The 17,621-nt window shown below is 34.4% G+C and overlaps 1 protein-coding gene across 1 annotated transcript in view; it reads right to left on the bottom strand.

Annotated features, from left to right (window-relative positions):
- Positions 1-7,835: 7,835 nt before the first annotated feature.
- CWC22 (CWC22 spliceosome-associated protein) overlaps positions 7,836-17,621 on the bottom strand; it is a 47,640-nt gene continuing 37,854 nt past the window's right edge. The window contains exons 15-20 of the mRNA XM_012725413.1: positions 15,612-15,689; positions 15,019-15,183; positions 13,301-13,428; positions 11,877-11,978; positions 11,567-11,784; positions 7,836-8,143 (exon numbers count right to left, since the gene is read on the bottom strand). Of these exons, the coding sequence (XP_012580867.1) occupies positions 7,836-8,143; positions 11,567-11,784; positions 11,877-11,978; positions 13,301-13,428; positions 15,019-15,183; positions 15,612-15,689 (999 nt within the window). The remainder of the gene's footprint in view (positions 8,144-11,566; positions 11,785-11,876; positions 11,979-13,300; positions 13,429-15,018; positions 15,184-15,611; positions 15,690-17,621) is intronic.

Here is a 17,621-nt window from a genome sequence, read left to right as displayed (position 1 = left end):
ATCCACGTTGCTGCAAAGATCATGTGTTTTTTTTTTTTTTTTGGTTGCTGATTAATATTCCACTGTGTATATGTACCACACCTTTTTAATCCAGTAATCCATTTTGGGCATTTGGGCTGTTTCCATGTCTTTCAAATTGTGAATAAAGCAGCAATAAACATGGGGGTGCAGGTATCTTTTTGAATCAGTGTTTTTGTGTCCTTTGGGTGGATACCTAGGAGTGGGATCGCTGGGTCGTATGGAAGCTCCATGTTTAGCAGTTTGAGGAAACTCCAAACAGTTTTCCATAGTAGTTGTACTAGTTTGCATTCCCACCAACAGTGCTGGAGAGTTCCTTTTTCCCCCGCATCCTCGCCAACATTTGCTGTTGTTGTTTTAAGATGTGCCATTCTCACTGGGGTGAGGTGGTATCTCATTGTGGTTTTAATTTGCATCTCCCTTATTACAAGTGATGTTGAACATTTTTTCATATGCTTGTTGGCCATCTATATTTCCTCTTTGGAGAAGTGTCTTTTTAGTTCTTCTGCCCATTTTTTGATGGGTTGTTTATTTTTGTTGAATTTCATCAGTTCTCCTTATATTTTTGTGATCAATCCTTTATCACTAGTTTTCACAGGCGATTTTTATTGGTTCTAAATTTTCATTTATAGGCCAAGGAAGATTAGGCTGCAAGTAAAAGTATGGCAAGGCAGTTTTTACTACATAGATTGTCCTTACCACCCAAATTATTGCAACCTATTTGTCCATCAACAGGAATCACAACATTAATTAATACAGATGTTTTTAGTGGAAGGGATCCAAATGGAAGCAAAAAAAAAAAAAAAAAACACATAACTGGGAAGTTTAGCATCAGAGACAATTTAAGACACAGACTTATTAGGGTTCTCATTCCATTGGATTCTGCTTCCTTTTGAACTATACTGATCCTCTTTCCTGTATGTCAGCTTTTTCTGCAGGAGGCTATATGCACCACTTTCAATAAACAACTTAATTGCTCTGTGTGGTCTTATACAGGGCTGTGTTTCATGTTCCAATTTGAAAAACTACAGGGAAAGCACTCTACTTTCATTTATTTCTGCTCTCAATTATTTCCTTCCTTCTGCTGGCTTTGGTTTTGCTCTTTTTCTAGTTCCTTAAGGTGAGAGAAAGATTATTTCTTTGCACTTGGTGGTGGTAGGCGTGCTGTAGTAACAGCACCTGAAGGATATCCTATACCTCTAAAATACAAAGCTGTAAACAAATGTTACCTCAACATTAATAGAAAAAACCAGATATTGTTCAGTAAATCCTCATAGGGGCTTCAACTGTACAGGTCTATATGTAGATATCTATCTATCTCTATTTCTATCTAGATATCTATATATAGAGAGATTGAATTAGGGAAGATCTCTAATTAAACAAAATAGCCATATCAAGTATTGACTCATATGGACTCCTAATTCATACCAGAGACACTGGTATCTGGATTTTTTTTTCCAGGTAAGAAGTTAACTCATGACAGATTTAATCACATTTGTCCAATCTTTGAAGTCTTGTAATGAATGAAATTACTGATTAAATAACTGGCTAACTCAGTTTAACAACCATTTGACCATCAATAGAGATATTGATCAAAAATTCAGGTGTTTAGATATTGTATAATTCAATTTTCTAATATATAATTAACAGTAATTCAATAGTCATAGATGTTTGTTTTCCATTTCTAAATTTTATTATAATAAGCAGCTATACTGAGAACCAGAACCTACATGGGACAATTATACTAACAGGCTAATAATCATGCTCTATTTGCAGATGAACTACCTTTTAAAATATCAACCAGAATGTGTCTTGTCTAGAATAGCAGAATATTTTGCTAAATAAAATCAGTTGGAATATTGTCCACCACTCTACTAAACGAATTTCTCATTTAAAACAAACCTTGCCTCATAAAAACATGAGGCAAGTAGTAGACACAGCTTTTTATAAGCAGACATAGTGATGGTCCTAGAACAACTAGTGCTATATTGTGATCCACTAAAGAGTGTTTCTTATGTGCTGAATCTATGGCAGGAGTAACTAGGGCTGATTTTGCCTACAGTGTATATCAGGTAATGACATTTTCACAGCCAGGACTGTAGGATTGATCGTATTGGCATCTAGTAGGAAAGGCCAGGAACAAAACTAAGCATTAAACTATGAGAAATGTAGGACAGCCCTATAACAAATTAACTGATCCCAAATGTCAAAGATACTAAGGCAAGAAGTCCTGGTCTACAGTAGCTTGGTGCAAACAGGAAGGTAGTGCTTAAGACAAAACTCCTGTCCCTGAAGAACATATAATCTACCTAGGGGAATAAGATAATAAAAATGATCTGTACAATATGTAAGTGCTAATTGCAAGGCCTTTCCATGTGAGCCAGTACTTTGAATTGTAGTAAGTGCTACAGGAGGAAAGGTAATTTTGGGCTCTATACCAGAACAGCCTCCACGTGAGTAGCAATATGCTTGTGTATTGGGTTTTGAAAGACTTGGATAAACTGAAAGACATTTAGTGGAGAGTTAGAGGGAGGGTGAAATGCAGAATGAAAAAGAAGAGTCTTTTAATGCAATAAACAAGGAGCCAGTTACATCAGAGTTCATATGGCAGGGCAAACTTAAGAAAAATAACAAAAACATTGCCTGAAGGAGTCCTGACTGCAGGATCTTAGCTGTGTAGACATCAGGATGCAAGCCATACAATTAGGGTATCTTTAAATTCACAGATGCTCTTGTAAAAATTTGTGCCTCTCACAAAGCAGTGCTTAAAGTATAGCTGCTCCAGAGCAAATACATTAAGTCAGGGTGAACTTGAAGTTTAGAGTAATTGGCTAGGAATTTACATTTCTTGTGCAGACTGGTCACTTCCCTTCAATGTATAAGGGAGTAATAGGATGAAAACAGTGCTTTAATCTGAGTCTAAGTGTATACAGGTGGTCAGTGAACTGTTTTAGTTTTTCTGAATAGCTAACATTTTTCAAAGTATGAGTTTTAAACCTGGTTTTGTTTTCTTTTTTAAAGAATTTAGGTTCAGTTAAAAAATAGGTTCCCTCCCTGGTGGCGCAGCAGGTTAAAGCACTGCACTAACAAACTAAAGACATTTCCGCATGAGTTCGCATGAGTTCGATTCCCGCCTGCCCCGGAGGCGACCACATGGCGAGGCAGACCTCTCCTGACCCGCCGGCTGCTCCCCTCAACAGTGTACTTCGTCGATCTGACTGTTCTGCTTCCCGCTCTGTCTCTGGTGAATCCTTTCACCCTCCGCAACTCTGGCCTGTACCCCAGTTCTGTACGAATAAATAAATAAATCTTAAAAAAAAAAATAGGTTCCCTTTTGTTTGCTCTTTGCTATTTTCAACAACTAGAGCTGAACATGGTACATAGTTGGAGAATCAATGAGCTATGGCTGAGAATTAGTCACAAACTAAAAAGAAGTAAAGCTATGGTGGTAGCAGTTTGGTCATGAAGATATGTCAAAGGTTTCTACAAAGAATTTGATGATTTGGAGAGGGTAAAGGGAGAGCTTTGAAAATCTAGGTCATGGAGATTGGTGGAGCCAATTGTAAGCTTTAGAAAAGATGCAGATTTGAAGATAAATGACTGTTGGAGATGATATGATGGGAGTAAGCCAACAAAGTACAGAACTAAAAGTTTTAGAGCAAACGTAGCTACAGGGAATTGCTGAGGTTAGTCACATAAATGAAGATTCTCAAGATGAAAGGATTTATATTCTTCCACTATATGAAGACACACACACAAAACTAACATGCCCTTCTTTCTACTGAAAGTGTCATTTCAAAAATAAGTGAAGCATTTTTGAGAGACTAAAGCAGTCAATGAGCTACTTAAAAGCTTATAATTTTGAACTTTTAAAATTTTTAAAAATTGTCAACATTTACAAAACAGAAGCCAAATAAAAATTGATACTTTAATTCTCTTGAAATTCTCAGGCAAATTTGTCAATCATAAGCCTTCTTTCCTATAGGCATGACTGGTTGGAGTTTACAACTGCTGCTGCTTTTGATTGACTATATTCCACTTTCTAATTCCATTTGTCTACTGTGTTATCTACCTGGCTTCTGTCAGTATTTTAGTTTTTAGTTTCTAGTCTAGCTTTAATATGAACAGCTTTAATATGAACAACAAAACATTAATAATAGCACACTGAGCATTTAGTTCAGGCCCTCTTGGTAGCATGACACCGAGATCATTCACCATTTGAGGGAAATTACTATTACTAAACCAGCTTACAGATGATACAAATGAGACCCAGATGTCAACAGACAGCAAGTGCTATATAAGAAAAACCCAGACTTAAACATGCAGTTAGCCAAACAGTATTCAAGTTACATGATACTATTAATCTGAGTCTTTTTCTACAAGTAAGCACATCATTGCTGTCCAGAGATTTGCTGTCCTGCAGTGTAGACAGACACACGCACATGCCTGTGGGACTCTGGGTGGGACTTTTTTTCTACCTACGTGAAGCTGGACTAAGTTGAACTTGTTCTTCATCTGTCCTGACAAAGGCATTAGATGGTAGGCAGGTGGGCGTTAGTGGTAAGGAGACCAATCCTCACTGCTCTCTGCAGAAAACATAAAATGCAGAGACAGGACTAACTTAAGAAATGTGTGTTTTAACGGGAGCTGGGCAATGCACTTAAAGGTTTTTAAGGACATTTAAAAAGGAACATGAGGGTGTGTATAAATGGAAGGCAGATGAGTCCAGTCTGCACTATCACTCCTATTTACCAGTGCCCTGAAATGACTCTCACACTCAAATAGTTCTGCTTGAAAGTAGTTTTCAGTTAACTTCTTTTATAAGAGTTAATTAAAATACTGAGAAGCAAACAACAACAAAATAATCCTAAATTAAGTCGAACAAGAAGCAACATAAGTTTCCAGGCAAAATTTACTATAAATATACATCTTTGAGCAGTTCCTTCTGACCAGGTTCCACAGCAATCTACATGGCTTATACCCTTAGACCCGCCAAGTATCTGGGCAAACAAAGCCTTATCAGGAAAAACTTCTCTGACCTTCCTTTGTAAAATTACCACCACCTCACCCTTTTTCCCCCCTGCCAATATAATACGTATCCTGCTTTCACTACTCTCTCTTTTTTTTAAATAATAGAACTTACGGCTAATAGATGTATCACACATCTGTTGTTTCACTGCTGTTCCTCCCAACATCAGCTCCCAAGAGGTTGAGACTTTTAGTTCATTGTTATATGACTAGTAAGTAATCTTATATTAGAACTGGATATAACAGAGCTCAATATTAGTTACACCTTAAAAAATAATCTAGTAACTCTTCAAGGTCAAAAGCACTCCAAAAGAGGTGGCTTGCCATTTTTACATTTTGAAAAATGTAACATTTTGAAAAATTAGGACCTACAGGCAAAGTCAAGAAGTAAACTAAACTTTCTACCTCACTGTTTTCTCCTTCTTACTAGATTAGTTAAAAATTACACCTATTTATTTTCTCTAAGGCTCATGGTCTCAATATTCCTCAAACCCAATTTGTTGAGCTTCACAGTTCTGAGATAAACTTTTTCCAGAATAGTCCTTACTAATGGTGCTTACCATGTTCTAACCAACACAGTAGGGAAAAATGGAAGAATTTTTCTAATATTCAATTATATTTGTGTGTGTGTGTGTGTGTGTGTGTGGGAGGAGAGGATACTGCTTGATTTATATGGCTTCTATTGCTACTTACATTAGTATGTAAGGGGGAAAGGATGTCCTGAATGAACTCTACAGGTACAGAATTTGTGAACACCATCCCCACCCCAGACACTGAAACTACAAATCCCATCAACACCAAAGAGATGCATGCTAGGACCTGAGGATAGAGTTAAGCAGCCTGGTTTGGGTATAAAACCAGACATGTGAACTCTGGGGGTCTCTTTGTCTCGAGTCTGCAGGCTTGTCTCATGGCTCTTCACTGGTTTTTAACATGTTATTGGGGTTCCAGGTCAGCAGAACCAGTAGCCCCCATTAATCAACTTATCTCTCTTTCCGAGCTATTCATTTCCCTTTTCTCTTATAAATAAACCCATTATTAACCTTTTTTGGGTGTGCTTGCATTTGAATCTTATACGCAAGGGTGAGGACTTAACAGTTAGGCAACCCAATTTACATTGAGTTGTCCTGTGACAGTAATATAGATATGGTAATTGAAATAGTATCATAAAATATTTTTAATCAGAGTATGCTTTAACATTAAAACACTAGGCTCGGCCCTCCCTGGTGGCACAAAGGGGTAAAGCATGGCACTGCAAGCTAGTGGCTGCCACTAAGTATGAGTTCCATCCCAGGCTCCTGAGGTGATCCACATGTTGTGGCAGACCTCTCCTAACCTGTCCGCTGCTCCCCTCAGCAGTGACTTGTCAGTCTGCCTGTTCTGCTCCCCACTTTGTCTCTGAGGAATTCTTACTGCCCCTGCATCTCTAGCCTCTATCCTAGTCCTGTATGTATAAATAAATAAATCTTTAAAAGACAAACAAAAACAGTGATTTTTAAAAAAATAAAATAAAATGCTGGGCTCATCATTCTCAAACCCAGGTATGGACTTTATGTATTTTTAAAGTAAACAAGAATAAGAAACTATTTTGAAGTAGGGTTAAATGTCTGTGAGCAAGCCTAAAATTTCAGAGGCAATATTTTATTTCAAAAGTAATAAATATTATGGTAACATGTTACAATGAAGGAAACCCGTGAAATTCTCATTAAAAACTGGAATTATTTCACAGTTAGGCTTTTCACATTTCTCATGACCATTTCTTTTCCAATGACCAGATAATCCCAATTAAAAAGTAAGTATATTATTAACTACCAACAGTAATTTAAATTCAAGGTGGGGTAAAAGCCTAATCACAAAGAAATTTCAACTGAACATTCCAATAGTGCAGCGAGAAGAAATGTTATCAATGAGAGCAATCCTAATTGTGTATCAGATAGCAATGGGAATGTTTTAAAATTAACATGCACCTGACTTCAGCAAAATATTTGTGAAAAAATTTACACATCTTTATTCCAGACATAATGTGAAACTTGAAAATTCTTCTACTTTAAAATTGGGTAACTTACAAAAAAGTTTTATAGCATCTCATGAACAAACCAAAAATGTTAAACTGAATTATCTCATCTATTTTGGTCTTCTGTTACAAACAAAAACTACTAGCAATTCATTATAATAGTTCCAACAACTAGCAACATGATTATCAAAAAAATATTCTGTTAATGAAAAAAATCACTGATTCAATGAGCATTTGATCATTTTATTACCAAAATATAAGCAAAAATTACATCCCTCTTTGGTGAAACTTTTCTCCTCAAATAATTGTAAGTGGAGGGAGGACACTCAGATGTATCATTTATAAAACATGTTAAATGAAAACATTTTTTAAATGTACAAATACAAACCAGTACTTTATACAAGAATTCTCTATAAAGTTCATTAATCAATGTAAAAAATAACATGTTTCAACTGAATACAAAGCATGTTCAGTTTCTGTAATTTTGTAGCATTATTTTTTCTGCTTTGTTGGAGATTTTTCTCTTCGTCGGTCCTGATTTTTTTTTGATTCTCTGGATTGTTCAAAATACCTGCCAGATTTTTCCCATCGCTTCTCAGCACCATTCTGGTATCTATCTTCATCACTTCTGGCATCTGAGTATTTTCTATCCTTTTCTCTTGACTTTGATCTATCTTTTCTTCTAAATTTTTCACTGTCCTTATTTCGGTGTCTGTGGTCATTTTCTGAAAAAGAACTTCTTCTCTCTCCCCTCTTCTTTTTGGGATCACTGTGCTTATTTTCCAAATCTGTGTGCATGCATTTCTTGTTCTCTGTCATTCACAGGTCTATTGTAACTATTTCGTTCAGAAGAAATACCTCTGTCTGAAGAGTGTTTTGTTATGGAATCTCTCCAATTTGGATCTCTTGAATTTTTATCTCTGTGTTTTTCTGGCTTTCTTTCCCTGTCAGTCCTGGTTTCCTGTTGCCTTGGCTCTGGTCTTCTTTCTTCATGTTTCCTGTCATTTGCTTGTGATTTCCTTATAAATTTATCTACTTCTTTATTTCTGATCTTCCTTTGTCCCTTCCTTCTTCTATCTTTATCTGGCATGTGTAAAATGAAATAGTTAGTTTTTATTCTTAATCTCATAATTCAACAATCACATTATGAGTAAATCACACATTTACTGATACACTATTGGTTTATTAATACAGATAAATTGGACGGAAAGCCAAAATGAGTTAATGAAAATGTGTCATGACAGAATATTTTACAAAATGTGAAAATAATATACATTAACAATATGCAATGTCAACATTACAGAAGTATCTGTTTTGATCCTTAGTCTTAATATAGTAAAGAGGAACTCAATAAATTATAGCAAATTCAGAAAACATTTTTTTGGAAGTGACTAAACTCCTAGCATTTCATTTTTAAATTTTATCCAAAAACAAAAAATTCTAGTCTGTATGCATATATCATATGAAATATCTCATATCTGGTACATAGCCAAAATACAATGATCACATACACCAGCAACATCATTTTCTAAAGGTGAGGAAAGTAGAATGACTGAGTTTGCTTTTAATATGAATATGCATTTTTTTTCAAATAAATACATCATTCTACAAAAATAAGAGTTTTGTTCTCTGTGGATATCAGAGAAATATTACCACAACCAGTAAGAGCAGCTCATTTTAAAAACAAGTATTTAATAAAGAAAAAACCTGGTGCAGAATGTTATTCGTGAACAACATTCAATGTACAGAAAAATTCAGAGGGAGATGTCAGAGACCAACTATTCTGAAGTCAGCCTTGTCATGCAAAAACCTCTGGATGATATATTCCTGTAGCTTTAAATATAGCTATCAAAAAATTTCTGTAAGTGCATTTCTCCTACCACTAGAAATATAACAACTGGTGTCTTAAAACAACAAAACTAGAGATATAACAACACTAGAGATATAACAACTGGTGTCTAAACACTAGAGATATAACACTAGAAAACACTAGCGATGTAACAACTGGTGTCTTAAAACAACAAAACTAAACATGTTCTAGAAGGGAAATTACAAGCCAGTCACATGAATGGTAGTTGGTTCTCAATTGCCCAAACCCTATCTTGAGTTAATGGAACTCGCACTGTATCACTTCACCCTGGGAAGATGGCATTAAATTCGAGACGTGGGTCAACTGCATTAAAACAGTCTGACTGGAGAAAACAGGGTTATCATCTCCCCAGGACCAGAAATAAGTGAACTGATTGGGTCCCCAACATAAAGAACTGTTAGTTTTTCATCATAGTCCTACCTAAACTAGTCTGGGGTGTATAAGGTTGGATAAAACTGGACAGAGTGAGATGATGACAACTTTATGACCACAGGCTTTCTGGGAACCATGAAGGCTGAGGTTTTGAGAAGACTCTTTTAAAATAACTTGAAAAAAATCTATTTTACTATAGATTCACAAGTAAATATTCAATTCGGTGAAATGACTTACATTTTATGCTATTAAACACATTTAATCACTTATCTGTGTTAGTTTGGACATAAAAAAAACAAGGTTTTGAGATGATTAAAATTTTTTGACAAATTCTTATGTATAGAAAAAAGAAAAAATGTGGTAGAAAACTACCTTACCCTACCTCTACCTTTACTTCTTCTGCCAAATGCCTAGTCTTGGCAGAGTCAGTTGGTGTGCCACTAAGGACTTATTTCTCTGGATTTTAGCAAGCAGCTCAGCTGAGCTGTAGCTCCCCAAGCAGAAACCATCTGGCTCTGTGATAAATCAGCATCTCTCTGACCCTATCTACACCACTTTCAGAGCTTCACAGACTCTACAGTGACAGATAGATAATAATACCCAATCTCCTCTCCTCTAGTGTGTGCTTTATGATTGTCTAATTGTGGATAGTTCTTACTACTTTATTAATACAACTGAAAGTTTTATCTGAAATTATATGACGAGGCAAATTAATTTTGAATCAGCAAGCTTCCTGACTGCAGCAATTCATGCTGTGTTATCATCTGTTCTCAAAACAGATACCGTGAAATAACAAATTCTTTAGAATTAAGAGGTAAATGTTAAATGTACAATGTTAATATATTTCTCAAGAATTTAAAATTTCACAGGAAGCCTGAATAAATGGAATCTTACAGTAATAATAAAAACAAAAACAAAAAAACACCAAAGAGTCTCCCAATTCTGATGCCACTTTGTGCATAAAACACTTTGAAGTGTAACAAACCAGAGTGTAAAGACTGGCTTTCCAAAGGAATTCTGCAGGGGAAGTCTCTCTGAAACAGGAATTTTTTTTTAAAGCAAGAAATGATAATGCATTTTGGACAACAGTCTAGTGCTAGGGTATTATGATAGAAGAAAACAAAAATGAACCTGGGGACCTTTTTAAAAAAAAAAATGTGTATTTTTAAACATCCTATAGCAATGATGGATATAAGTATAATAGTTGAATTAATAAACAGGGAGGGGGAAGAAAATTATTTATTAAATGTAGAAATAAACAACTTGAAGGTCATCATTTGGCAAACATCCTAGTAAGAAGGGTTCAGACAAGCTCCAAAGGTAGACACAAAATGAAAATTAGAGAAAGAGACTTGCATGGTATCAAATTAGCTCCCTACAGATATTAACTTACAGAGAAAACTAGTTTCCATGAATTCAGTATACACCATCATTACCAAGTGATCAAACTTAATTTCACCAATAACTTAACATCACTATTACAGAATCCGTGATAAGATACACTAAGTCACATACATTTCTATGGTATTCTTGTCCAAAATGGACAACCCATGCCAATCATGAAAAAAAACATAAAGAGATCCATACTGAGGTATATTCAACAAAATAAAAGATGAGGGAACTACAAATGTGTCAAACCATTAAAAACAAGGAAGTTCTGAGAGAAGGAACTATGTCATAAGGTGTTTTATCCTAAAGGGAAATACAATTAAATGCCAGCTAAATGAAGTAAGTCAGAACGTAAAAGACAGTTACTGGATGGTTTTACACTTTTATAGAATATAAATAATAAAAGGAAACTAGCATAGCACAACAAAAAATAATTTCCAATACTTTGCAGAAAACATAATGGTTACCAGAGGGAATGGGGAAGAGACGGCAGGGGAGGAAGGGGATAGAACATGAGAGCTAAGGATTTGGAGGAAGGTAAGTGAAGCATGTGCACAAATGGAGTTTTGAAGTTGTACTCTCAAAATTAAGTTATGTAAATAACTACAAAACAAAAATTAAAAACAAAAAGGTTTCAACTAGATTTACACACACACACCAGGAAAGCTCTTTTAAACGATTATAGATATTATGAATGGCATTTCAGTCCTCACTCAAATGAATATCTGTCAATGAAAAATCTTCATTTCTATGAAGGTAATCTTAGCACAATGGATTAAATACATTACAGATTGCAACAGTGATAGATGATCACTTATATTACCAATTATAGCTTTTTAACAGCTGAATTCTAAAACAAATAAGTAATCAAATACCTGAGGCAGAGCTTTGACTACTGCTAGATGAAGAATCGGTCTCCTCACTAGAAGACTCTGAACTGCTGTCACTACTGTCTGAATCAGAGGCAGAGGAATCAGACTCTGAAGAGGAGGATGCAGAAGAGGATGAAGGAGAAGATTTATTTGATTCCACATCTGGCTTCTGTGCCACAATGACCTTTGGTGTATTTTTGAGATGCTCACGCAATTCATCACTAATTAAAAATAAAATTTCTGTTAGGTTGTCCCTCAAAAGCAATTGTGAGAAAATCAGATGTTAAAAATAAAGTTCTAAAAATAATCTTACGTTAAACCTCCAAGTCCTATAGATGTAAAGAAATTGATGGCAAATCGAGTGTTTCTTGGATTATCTCGGGGTAATAATCCTTCAAAGAAAGGCTGAAGGGTTCTAAAAATGAAAAAAGAAAAAAGTAAACTGATTGCTTAATGATGAAAAGGAAAACTCCTTATAGCATTTTTTCAGATTTTTAAATACAGTAAATTAATAAATAAAATACCATCACATAAGTAATTATTGTCATTTATTAGGTTATGCTACATGCTATCTGATGAAATTAGGGTCAAGTCACAATTTATTAAAGGTGATTTCTCTAGTTATACAACAGCATTTTTTAAAAAGCTTTTTTTACATACATAGAGAATAGATTTCTTACACCTTGCAGATGTAGATATAAACCACTGTATAAGAATAATGTGCAGTGGAGTAAAAAAGCTCTCCTGTGCATGTACACATGCATGCATATGCAGTACTGTGCAAGGCCCTGGGGATGGTGGGGAGGGGGGTCAACAAAAGAGGGAAAGGAAGGCAGAAGACTGCATATAATTCTAAGGAAGGGAATAAAATGGTAAAACATTAATACTACAATGTGGTTTTGGACATGAGGTTTTCAGTGTCACATCAAATGACTGGAATCAGCAGGGTTAAGAAAAACTGTTAAAGGGTATATAAGAATAAAAGTTTGCTAGACAACACAGTAACAGAGATTCCCAGCTCTGGAAACAGGTAAGAAAGCATGAATGAGACCAACCGACTTAATAAGCTGAGCAATGTCTGTGTGGAAGAGTACAGCTTGCTGGAGGGAGACTACAGGAGCCTTTTCAAATCGATGAGGATAAAATGAGTAAGTATGTGAAGCCAGAGAAGTTGATGGAAAGCCCAAAGCAAGTAAGTATAGAGCAGGATAGATCTTTGGTGAACTTTAACTCTGGAAAGGCAGACTTTGAGGAAAAGAGGAAGAATCAGAAGTGAGGAGACAAGGGAGAGCTGTGGTCAACTGTAAGGAAGCGAGAAATCCAAAGATGTGAGAAACCAAGAGGAATTAATAGACTGGCAGAGTGGTCACAGAGAAATTTGAAATGATGATTTTAATAGTGAAAATGAAGTAGAAGCAAATGTAGGTGGCAAGGGGCAATGTAAGTGAAAAATAAAAAAGCTGGAGTAGGGAGGACACTAGCAAGCATGCAAAAATAGTTTTGTGGAATCTACTAAACTTTGAAAGGCATTAACCCGTTTCTTCCACCTGAACCAAAATTAAAAGTTGTGCATTGTCCTGTGACACAGAACATGAGACTCACAGTTGTAATTAATGGATGAACAAGTCCTAAGGGCTTAATGATTGTTTTCAAAGCCAAAGGTGAATTTTTATCTGCCAAAGGGAGTAAAAATCTTTGAGGGCAGTATTAAGCAAAAGTGCTTAATGATAAACTTACTCATCCTTTAATCTTGCATTAAGTTTAGGAAGACCCATATATTCACACAGTTCTTGAAAAAATATTTTAACAAAAATTCTACTGGATGATGTAGTAGTTTCTTCACTCAGTTTTATGCATTCAAGAACCTGCAAATTAAAATTAAAAATGGATAATTTTATTTTGGTGTTCATACGACAGGAAAAAGTGACTAATTTTTATAACCAACTTTAAGTGTCTCCTGAAATCATGATTTTCCTTCATTGCCAACCAGAATTATCTGTGAGTATCTTTCCTTACACTAATATTTATTATTTCTTGGCAAAGTTTAAGATTATTTCTTCACACTAATTTTGAAAATATTAAGATGCTACAGAATTAGAATTCATTTTCTTTCTTGAGTATGTGCTCTTTATAGCAGGGAAGATACTGTCTTGATCATATAATACGTAAGCAAGTACAAGTAGCTTTTAAACCTCATTCATCAAAATGTAGGTATACGATAGTTTGGGGCTAAATACCACTTACACATTAGGATATAGTTTTGGGTAGCACATAAAACACATGATATGGGCAAAGACAGAAACAGCGATGGTTTGTTCTGAACACCAAGACTGAGGCTTAAAAACTGAAGCTCAGGGAAAAATGTTTTGGAGCAATAAAAAGTTACCACTAGCTTTTATTGGTTATGCATTCCAGAAGCCAATTTGCTTTGATTATTCAGAACTTTGATTTCATGTTCGACGAGAGGAGGAAAAAGGAAGCAAAAATTGTTATGATTAGCATCCTGAGTTAGCTTACATGATTACACAGCAGCTGGAGACACTTGGTACTTAAAACTATTATGACTATCTAGCCAATGTTAATAATCTCATTTGATGTTACTTCATGCTACCATTAGGTTATTGTGATATTCTGTCATTTGTCTCTTTCCTCCTGAATGTATTTTCTTTTTTAAAAAACAAATTCCTTCAGTAACTCTGCTTGTTTTACTATCGACCATACTTTCTATTTTGTATAGTTGTATGTATATGTCTTTTCTCTTCTCTAGAAGGTATATTTCTTAAAGGCAGGTAGGTATCATATATATATTTGGATATGTCTTGACAGTCTTAGTGACTGTCAAGTTAGAAGTTATTGAATGAACAATTGTTATACATACAATTATTGCCAGTTTAATGAGGGTATTTCAAATGCTAGTCTAGTGTTTATTTCCTCACTAAGAATATCTTTCCTTGTTCTAACAACAGAGAAGTCTGCCTATGGCTCATCTAATTTTGATATTTTCGAAAAGAACGTATCTTTCCAGGAAATTATTTTTTTTTTAAAGTCATAACCAGAGTAAACTACTGACAGTTATACACTCAGAAAGCACAGTAACTAAGAGATTTCCATGCCACAAGTTAGTGGTGTATGTAGATATGAGTGTGTACTAAATGTGTGTTTACATAGAGAAGATGAAAATCTATATTTTCCCTGAAAACACTTCTGGCTTACTTTTAAAAGCACTGTGATAAGTAGATGGTTAATTTCAACCAAGATGGTATTTCTTAACACTTGTATATCACTTAAGTTTTTTTTTGGTACCATGTTATATGACCTTAACTACAAAGACAACTGTTGTAACAAAAGTCTGCTATACATTTATTTTAAAGTATCTTTCCCACAAGTATGGTTATGTTACACTTAAAAGTACTTTGAAAACAATAGGGGATTTGGAAGGAAGTATAAATACTGACCCATCTACTTACACTCCATGGAAGTGAATCAGTATATAAAAGGTGAGCAAACATCTTAGCAACATTTCTTAACTTGTTTGTTTCCAAGCGATGGATGGTATCATATTGTTCTTTGAATATACTTTCAAAGGATTCCATGTATTCTTTCTTTAGCATGCAAAATCGCTAACAAAAAAATGAATGTCAGCATTATACAGACATATTAAATCCTCTTAAATTTACTGAATCAAGTTAATAAATATTTTGTATATAACATTACTAAATCATGTTGTGCTATATAATTAGATGCTTCAAAAGTTACTGTCCTGATCTCTCTGGAATTTTGAAAATACGGAACCTTGGCAAATTGTTACAAAGCAAGTAGATATTCAAAAAGTTATAGAAGAATGACATATAAGAAAATGAAACATAAATGGAGGAAGCTGCAAAGTCTGAAATTGGAAAGCCTAAGGAAAAAGGAACAATTTGGTTCTAGCAAAGATATGTTATATTAGAGCAGACCATAAAGTTAAACATAATTGATATTATTCATTTTAAGAATTCCCTTACTGATTCCATTAAATTCTGACAGAAAAAAAGTGGTTGGCACTCACCCCAGCTAATAAGCCAAAAAATTTCTCATATGTCCTTTGTTGAGCACAGCAATCAAGTATCATGTTACAGAGTTCTTTCTATTTGGAAAAAAAATAACACTAATGATTCAAACATAATAAATCCAGGCTGTATATTTTACAATATGATAAATATGCTAGAGACAGAAATTTTTTTAAAAAGTCATTTCATTTATTTATGTATATAAGAGCTAGAGGTGTTGGTCAGAGATGTGGGGGTGGGGGAAAGGGCAGAATATAAATCTTTATGGAAGCATAAAGGGGAACAGATACATTGTTTACCTTCTGATTGATGAAGGTAATATCTACTTAAAAGAATGAAGAAAAACACCTCTGTGGATGAATTGTCTACCCTCAAAATGAATGTTACATCTAAGATTTGACTAAAGAAGTATCTATACAAATAGATGGAATGATTTTGTAGCTCATAAAATAACATACTGTCTGATCAGATATTTATATGCCTTAAAAAAAACAAACATACATTATGAAGCTAGCCATAGCTGCCAGAGCATGAGTTAGATCCCTAGCCAGGGAAATGACCCACATGGTGAGGCTGACCTCTCCTCTCTCAACTGCTGCTCCCCTCAGCAGTGTACTTTGTCAATATGCCTGTTCTTCTCCCCACTCTATCTCTGGTCAATCCTCTCACCACTCCTGCACCTAACCTATGGCCTGTAGCCCAGTACGCATAAATAAATAAATCTTAAAAAACCCCAAAAACTTGTCTTTGAAAATTCTGTTGAATAAATGCATGAATAAATCTAAAATTAGAAACACCATTACACAAATGATGTATAATTAACAATTATTAATTATTAACTCCTCAAATAAACCTAATAAAACATTATAGCAATTTCATATATTAATGAACTCTGGCAACATGGTCAAATAAATCACTGTAGGCAAAATGAAGATAGGTATTAACTTCCTTTACGGACCACTGTTATGGAAATGACTAAGTAATTTTTCTATGAACCTTCATTGGAAGGTTCATTTTTTTTTCTAAATACAGTAACTGCAATATATATACTTTTAGAAACAGAAAACAAGTTCATGAAAATATGTATACCCTTTTCAGCTGAATTTATTTAATTTTGTCTTCCTATTTTCAATGAACAATTCTAACATTTTGTTATAGGTAAGAACATTAGTTGCAAGTGAAGTAAACACAAAATATCTTTTTAAATTTTGGCATTTGGCCAATAAATATTTACTGCACATATCTATGAATAAGAGGAAAAAGGAAACCCGGGAAGAAAGACATTCTAAGGCTGTGCTGTCCAGGATGGTAGCTACCGGTCACATGTGGTCTTTAAATTTAAATTTTTTTAAATAAAATAATTAAAATTTTAGTTTATAAAGTTGCAGTCAAAAACTACTGATAGGTACTGCCTCCTATAATGAACAGTGCAGAACATCTTCCCATCATTACAGAAAGTTCTACTGAACAGTGCTCTTCCAAAAGTTGGTAATCTACTGATAAAGGAATCTGTTTAAAAAAAGTCTTCATAAAACAGGGTTATTCCGAGATACATAATGTTGCCAGATTATTGCTTTTTTTTTAAAAAGATTAGTCACAAGTTGCCTTGAATGTTTATGAATATGTAAGTTCAGAAAAGATGAATTTGTCAAAATTTAATATAGTATTAAAATCTTAAAATAAGGCTTTGCAGAATTCTGCCATCTTATGTTAATTTGATATATTTAAATGCATTTCAACTTTTTCTACCAACATGGCATTTTACAATAACATAACAGTTAATCAGGTTTTAAACAATGTTAACAGGGTAATATTCTTATAGCATTGCTAATAAAGACAGCTCTACTTGCAAAACAAATTACTTTCTTACCTAGATTAAATGCAATTACAAGAGTTACTCCCTGCGGCTTATGATGATTAAATATTTTAACATTTTAATTAAATATTATAGCAATTTTAGGAAAGGCTTTTGAGTGTATGAAAATAAATGCAGTAAGACACTCTTTCAA

The sequence above is a fragment of the Condylura cristata genome, unplaced genomic scaffold, assembly GCF_000260355.1.
Source record: "Condylura cristata isolate star-nosed mole 26May11 unplaced genomic scaffold, ConCri1.0 scaffold00002, whole genome shotgun sequence".
NCBI lineage: Eukaryota > Metazoa > Chordata > Mammalia > Eulipotyphla > Talpidae > Condylura > Condylura cristata.
Note: the sequence above shows the minus strand (reverse complement) of the source record. Positions and strands in the feature narration are given on the sequence as shown.